Source organism: Empidonax traillii, unplaced genomic scaffold, assembly GCF_003031625.1.
Source record: "Empidonax traillii isolate 1590-97213 ecotype Southwest subspecies unplaced genomic scaffold, ASM303162v1 scaffold260:size695979, whole genome shotgun sequence".
In the NCBI taxonomy this organism is placed as follows: Eukaryota; Metazoa; Chordata; class Aves; order Passeriformes; family Tyrannidae; genus Empidonax; species Empidonax traillii.
This window is the reverse complement of record NW_020955453.1, coordinates 118,261-126,117: the sequence shown is the minus strand read 5'-3', so window position 1 is coordinate 126,117 and position 7,857 is coordinate 118,261. Positions and strand designations below refer to the sequence as shown.

At 38.4% G+C, this 7,857-nt stretch overlaps 1 protein-coding gene across 1 annotated transcript in view; it reads left to right on the top strand.

Moving 5' to 3' along the window:
• The window catches only part of TMEM18 (transmembrane protein 18), a 15,446-nt gene extending 11,165 nt beyond the window's left edge, over window positions 1-4,281 (top strand). Inside the window, exons 3-6 of the mRNA XM_027889380.1 lie at window positions 150-384; window positions 2,556-2,610; window positions 3,490-3,583; window positions 3,677-4,281. Of these exons, the coding sequence (XP_027745181.1) occupies window positions 150-384; window positions 2,556-2,610; window positions 3,490-3,583; window positions 3,677-3,766 (474 nt within the window). The 3' untranslated portion in view covers window positions 3,767-4,281. The remainder of the gene's footprint in view (window positions 1-149; window positions 385-2,555; window positions 2,611-3,489; window positions 3,584-3,676) is intronic.
• The last annotated feature ends 3,576 nt before the right edge of the window (window positions 4,282-7,857 follow it).

The following is a 7,857-nucleotide window of genomic DNA, read 5'->3' as shown; positions in this document are numbered from 1 at the left end:
GCGGGGCTGCCGGGGGAGCGGGGCTGTCTGAGGGAGCGGGGCCGCGGGGCTGCCGGGGGAGCGGGGTCGTCCGGCGGGAGGGCAGAGCCCTCGCTGTGCGCGCTCCTTCCCGAGTCCGGTGCGGGAGGGTTGCGGGGCGCGGTCCGTGACCGAGACCAGCCGTGTTCGGTGCTGGAGAAGGAGCGAAGGAGCTCCGATTGCGGTGGCTCCCGGCGACGCCCCTTCTGCCGCCGCTGCCTGATGCGCTTTCGTTCCGCCCGCAGAGCACGGACTGGTCCGAGCCCTGGCTGCTGGGGCTGGCCGCCTTCCACCTCCTCTGCTTCCTCCTGACGTGCGCGTCCCTGCAGCACCGCCGGGTGCAAGTCGGGCACTTCCTCTGCATGGGTGAGTGCGCGGGCAGCAGATGAAGTGCACGGAAATTCGCATTTTTCTTGTAGCAGTGCATGCACCTGTAGATGATGATGTGCTATAGAACCTGCGATGATCTATAAATATGTATTTATTTTTTTTCCAAGACAACGTATGAAGTAGGGACTTAAAATTTTGGCATTAGTGAGGATCTGGGATCAGTAAGGTTTCTGCACGGTCATTGTCGCATGTATCACAGGTTCCCAGTAAATTGTTGCTGTGCTGGAGAAGCAGAAAAGAAACCTATTGAGCGCCAGCAGTTGCTTTCTTCTCTGCCTTGTTCTAATGCTGCAGTTCAGTGAATAAGTTTAGTTTCCACAGCAAGTTCACCCTATGCCCTGCTGACAGCCACGATAATGTCATGAGGAGGACCAAGATTGGCATGTATATTGCAGTAAAAACTTGTGTTATCTCAGAGTTTAACAGCCTTCAGCCTGAGAATCCACTGTGACCTTGCTATACCAATGCTATATCTTCGTGGCTGACTGACAGAACACCTACTGACTTTGGTTTAATTAAGATCTCATAGGTTATGGATTAGATTCATGTATTATGAGCACTACCTTACTTCTAGCCATGTGTTGAATTTTCTGCTGAGTTGTGTTTCTTTACACAGTATCACAGCGCTGTCGTGCTTGCAGGGTGGAGGTAGAAAAGTGAGCAACTGAAAGAGATTTGCAGGGGAAAAAAGCCACTGGAAGACTATGTTGACTTTAAAAATACTATTTAGTTGGTAGTCAAGTTTGTAGAGGAACTATACCTTCTTAAAAACAGCAAATAACTCAGCTAAAGCTAAGGTTTTAATAATATGCAATACCCCCAAAAGGAATCTAGAAATCTTTCTGTACTTCTACTCATATGTAATGGCTATACATCCAGTTACACCTGGATTTATTAAATGATCTACAGAGGGCAAACTAGCAATGCCCTGTTCATTGTTCATTATAGGCCTGGAATTCCCTATAAGAATACAGCCTTTTCTGTGTTAATATTAGACGTTCAGAATTTCCAATTCCATACTGTTTATAGACTCCTAGGAATGATGTAAACTTGCTGTTAATACAGAATGCATAAAATTACCCATATTGAGTACAAGCCTTATTTGTACCTTGGATATGTCTGCAATAGAAATTATTTTATATTGTAGATAGTTAGAAATAGCTGAGGAAATTACGAAGTTATCACATTGTTCTGCCTTGGCAACCAAGCAGCCCTATATTTGTGTTTATGTTTATACTGTACAGTGCCAAGCAGAGGTAATCCAGCTGATGGCACATCAAGATGACACTTTCATATCACCAGATTAGTTACTGAACTGCCTTGTGCAGGTTATCTTTAGCCATTCAGTCTGGGTGTTTTGCTTTGTTTGAGTTTAAAATTTTGTAGGTGTGTTGCTTTTCTGTTTAATGTGATTGCACTGAAAATTGCCATTTTCTTAATGTCTTGATGGCTTCATATTGAATGTAATTCAAGTAAGAATATGCTGAATTCAAATAAGAACATGCTGGTTTGTACCTGATTACAGTAGACTACTCTGCTGTATAAATGTTAAAACAGTTTCTATTTTGTATATTATTAGTGTTTGCTTGTATATTGTTGGTACCCAAACTTGAGATAATAATGTTAGATATAACAGTGTGACACCATAAAATCTATAATAATAACTTAATTCCATACCAACTTTGGGGAGCACTTGCATTTCTTTTTACAGACGTAACTTGGAAGTTTTCACCAAGAGGATTGTTGGGAAAAAAAATAAGTTTGGTGTTTGGGTCTTTTCATTAGTATTAATTTGTATGGTGAGCTTTTTCTGTAAGCTCAGATGATTAGGCTTTTACGTTTGTTTGTTTGTTTGTAATGTAGGGGGTATGTTTTGTGATCACTTAATACTTTCTAGTAACTATATGAGACATTTAAATCAGAATTGGTTTTGTCCAATTAAATATTGAAGGATTTTCTGAGAATCAAGGGATTCTAATACCTGATATGTACACATCTGTAGTATAATCACAGAACTGATGTTTTTTTAAAGAAATACTGAATTTTTAAAGAATTTTTAAAATTTTTAAAGACATTTTTTGAGAATTTTTATTTTTAAAGTATTTTTAAAGAAATACTGAATCTAATATTTTTCTTTTGTTGTACAGTGGGCTTAGTGTACTGTGCTGAATATATCAATGAATTAGCAGCCATGAATTGGAGGTAACTGTTTTCACTTTTTTTAAATAAAGCTATACAACACAATATAAATATCACTTAGCTTGATAATTTTTGGTAGCTAGCATACCTTTATTTTACTGCTTAAAATCTGTGTTTATATGTATGGTTGTAAACTAACTAGTCAGAAAACTGAGAGAAAAGCAGAGTGCTATGGTTAAGAGGAAAAGGGTGCAAACTTTGGGGTTTGTTTTTGCTGGGTTTCCTTCAGTCATTATTCACACTTAATAAGCTGAAAAACCCCTTCTTAAAAACATCACTGCTGCTTTCTATACTTACTTAAATGCATCATAAGCATTAAAATTTGTCTGTTTTATTAACCTGTATACTAGAATTAAACTGATGGCTTATTTTGATAAGATTGAACTAATCTTTCCCTGATAAAACTGCAAATTATGTGTTTAAAACTACTTTATGCAGGCATCTAACTGTAAGTCTTAATGCTTCACTTCAGGCATTCATGATCTAAATTATACCTTTACTACATTTATTATTTCTGTTATCTTTTGTAATATAAATAAACAAGTAATTGCAGGCACTTCAGGATAAGAATGATTTCTGAGGTACAAATATATGTACTCTTGTAGTTGCATTGGGAAGTTTCTTAATTTATAGTTGTTTTATTTAGTGTTTGTGCAATAAAACTTTAAAGGAGAGAAATACAGGTATTGTAGTAAATATTCATAACTGATGAGATATTGACTACCTCTTTTATCTGACTTAATACAGTAGAACGCTGGCCTATGCTTGGGTATCCCAAGAAGTAGGGTGATGTGTACAATGTTAAATAATAACTGTGAAAGTCTAATGTGTGAACTACACTGAATAAAGCTTCCTCTCTCATTTTTACTGTATTTCTTTCAGGTTGTTTTCTAAATACCAATACTTTGATTCAAGAGGAATGTTTATTTCGCTTGTATTTTCAGCACCACTGCTGGTGAATACTATTATAATTGTGGTATGTATATGTTCATTTATATGGGTGCTTTCATTAAATTGATAAGTGAATGTATATGGATTGCTTAAATTTAATAATGTACTTACTTTTCAGATCAGCTGGGTTTACAGAACTTTGAATGTAATGACTGAACTAAAGATGCTACAACAGAGAAGGAAAGCAGAAAAAGAGAAAAAGAAGTGAAAGCACCTTACACTACTTTTTTCAATCATAATAGTACTTGTCTGGGTAATCAGTCCGTTTGTATGGTTATTCAGAAACAGAGATACTTTTGTGTCTGATGTCAAGAGGACTTTGTAACATGTGCCTGTGGGCAAGATGAAAGAAGGTATCTACAGTACATTTGAATTGACTGTGAAATTGAGAAACCAGTCTTAAGAGATTTTGTGCCCTTCATTGTAAGATAGTTTTCCACCATGACCTAGGCGACACGCAATGGTCTAGTTAGTTTTGATTTGTGTATGTGATTTTTAACTGTATCTTACCTCTATGTTTATCAAATATCCATTCTTCTACTGCTTAAGCCAGCTGGAGAAGTGTCGTGAATTACAATAAATAAGAGATTGTATTCAGAATAACTCAGGAATCCATGCTTCTGTGAAGCATTTCACTTCTTTATAAATCAAGGTTCATACTTTCTATGTGTATATTGTGTGCCAGTGGCATTTTATAAATAAAACTATCCACTGTATCTTAAATTGAGTTAATTTGTATCAATTTTTAATCAGACTTTTCCCTTGTTTTTTCTCATAAAAATTCCTAGTTTAGTAAACTCTTGTGCTTAATTTGCATAAGTAATTCAAAATGATTGCTGCCTTTTTTTTCAATTTACAGTTCATGGTTTTAAGGCTTATAGATAAACATCTTTTCTTAAAACTGGATGAAATTTTTATAGTTTTTGTCTTGTTTAGAGATCAGAAAAGAAAGGGGGAAACTATAATGTTCTATACAATTTTGTTCCCTCTTTTATGCTTTTTTTTTTTAAATAACTGAAAATGAAAAAATAACTGGTAAAAAGAAGAAGACTTCAGTTTTGTTTCTAAGTAGCTTATTTTTATTGAATTAAGGAAATTTGAAGGGGGGGTGTGAACGCAGTGCAAACTATCCATGTTTATTAAATTTGTATCTTTGTTTGGAGATGTACACTTCTATCTAATACAGGTTTCATTTAAGACACAGGGAAGATGATCTACAAAATTGAACTTGGACTAATTTGAAAAATACTTGGGTAGAAAATCCCAGACCATTGGTAAGTTTATAAGCTAAGTAAGTATTTTTGAAATTAATTTTAATTACTTGAATGGTCTTCACACCAGCAGAAATACTCAAAGGGAGAAAAACTCAAGGGAGATAGCATATGCTATCTAGGAGACACACAGTTTTTGAATCTCCTAGAGAAGGAGAAAGTGAAACTCTTTCTTGAGGGCTTCACAGCATTGTGGAAGGGTAGTGAAGTATTACTGTTGGATCCATTTCTTTAACTTACCTGTGCCTCTGGCATTTTTCTCACTCATTGCTCCATCAAGAACCACTTACAGACTACTTTATATTAGCAAAATAAATAATGGAAGGTTTATATGTTGTCCCATTCTGACCGTTCTCTTGTGACTCTTGGTGCAGTGTTGGGTGGTGTCAACTGCGTGGATAACACCTCTAGTGGTCTGGTAAGACAGCATGTGCCTTCTGGGAAGGAATGAATAGAATCCGTCCAAATGTGACTGTAAGACCTGCTGTCTTCAGGACCAAGGAATAGACCTTTTTGATTTATATAGATAAGATGTCCTCCCAGACTGGTTTAGAAAAAGTTCAGCCTTGCTTTTAGGATTTGATGGCGAGAGGGGCAATTTTCACACATGGTCCTAAGCATGACCACACAAGTGTTGTGCTCCTGTTGCGAACTGTTCTGAAACAATACCAATGCACAGTTGTTTTAATGTCACACACTTGGAGCTGTAGTACCTCATTATTGTGTGTTACTGATAACCACCTGTTATGAGTAACATTTGGCTTTACAGTGTGAAGTGTATGAATTTGATTCGCAGTAAGCAAGGTGGTTCAGATCAGCTAAGCAACAAGACTCTTGCAATTGAAAACAATGTGCTTAATTTTGTAACACCCAAGTCAGTCTTTCCCCAAATAATTCGGAATTTTGTCTTTCTTATGTGTGAGGTTGGTGTTTTTCCTTTCCTCACTGTTGAAACTGTACAAAGTAAATGTAACAGTTATACGAGATAAATTTTCACAAACATAAAAATGTGGTTTCCGTATATCACAGAAAGGCTTGGGTTGAAAGTGACCTTGAAGATCATCCAGTTCCAACCCGCATCCTATGAGCAGGGATGCCACCCATTAGCTTGGTGGCTCAGGGCCCCATCCCATCTGGCCTTGAACACTTCCAGGGAAGGGCATCCACAGCTTATCTGGGCAACCTGTTCCAATGTTTCACCATTTTCTGAGTAAAGACTTTCCTCTTAACATCCAACTTAACGTACCTTCTTTTAGTTTAAAGCCAGTCCCCTTTGTCGTTCTAAAAAGTTGCTCTCCCTCTTCATTGTAAGACCCCTTTCACTACTGAAAAGCTGCAATTAGGTCTCCTTGGAGCCTTTCTCTTATCCAGGCTGAACAATTCCAGCTCTTTCAGCCTGTCTTCATAAGTAGAAGTGCTCCAGCCTTCTGATCACCTTTCTGGCCTCCTTTGGACCCGATTTTTCAGGTCCACATCTTTGTTGTGGTGAGGACCACAGAGCTGGATGCAGTGCTCCCGATGCAGTCTCACAAGGGCAGAGCAGAGGGGCGGGCAGAATCACCTCCCTCGACCTGCTGGCCTCACAGCTTTTGATGCAGCCCAGGATATGATTGGCTTTCCACTGCAGCTGCACATTGTCAGCTCATCTCCAGCTTTTCTACCACAAGAACCCCCAAGTCTTTCTTGGCAGTGCTGCTCTCGATGAGTTATCTCCCAGTTTGTACTCGTATGTGGGATTACCCTGACCCAAGTGCAGCACCTTTCACTTGAACCCATTGAAACTTGTGAGGTTGTTGTGGACTCACTTCATAGGTTTGTCCGGGTCTCTCTGGATAACATCCCTTCCTTGTTTTGTGTCAGCTGCACCACTCAGCTTTGTGTCATCTGCAAACTTGCTGAGTGTGCAGCACTCAATCTCACTATGTCTTTGGTAGACATTAAAGAGCAGCAGTCCCAAGACAAGGGCCTTGAGGAACACCACTCATCACCAGCCTCCACATGGACAGAAGCCACTGACCACAGTTTTCTGACTGTCTCCATCCAGCGAATTTCTTTTCCACCAGATAATCCATGCTTCAAATCCATGTGTTGGACAATGTCGAAGGCCTTACAGAAGTCTGTAGGTGACATCTCTCAGTCATCCCTTGTTGCCTATTGCAGTCACTCCATCATAGAAGGCCACCAGATGGGGTTAGGTATGATTTGCTCTTGCTGGCTGTCTTGGATGACCTTGTCTTGCATGTGCATTTATGTTTGTCAGGAAAATATTCCCATTTTGGAAAGACTCAAACTTAACTAACCCTGCCTAAGAAACACTTAAGTTTAACAGCTAAGTTTTTGTGGGTGTTTTTTGTTTGTGATTTTTGGGTGGTTTTTTTGTTTGCTTTTTTTTTTTTTTTTAAAGTGTGTTAAACTGTAACAGAAATCCTCAGTAAGTGAAGCGTGACTTTTCTTCATCATGAGTCTGGATTTATGAAGTGATACTGCAATAACATGAAGTATGAGCCTACTTGCTGACAAACCAAAATAATTAGATCATGAATTTAGAGACTGTTTTGTCTACTTCAAATTTATAAGTGAATGAGAGCCAAATGTTTAAGGTTGGTGAAATACCTTTGCTTTTAATTAGGAAACCTGAATTTGGGTTGCTTGCGAAAGAGCCTGTTGATTTCATTTTCAGATGTGAATACAGAAAACCTGGTAGGTGCTCAGTTGGATCCAGTGGAGAGTAAGATGAGACAGTAATTTGTTACTGGTCTGTGTATCTTGCTTGCAGTTACTTAATTCTTTAGTGTTCCTTAATGTGTCTGTCCACAACAGCACGTGGTGTCACACAGTGTGGAAAAACATTACAAGGGAAAAATAATATTAACTTGACAACTTTACCATAGTAGAAAGTAGTTTTGTTGGATGTAAATCTGTGAAAAGATAGATTATCAGAATTTAGCTGATAAACTTGGCTGGAGGTTGAGGCTGGCCTCGTTCCATATGAAAAAGCAGTAATTTAGATGAGTTTCTAAAACTGAAA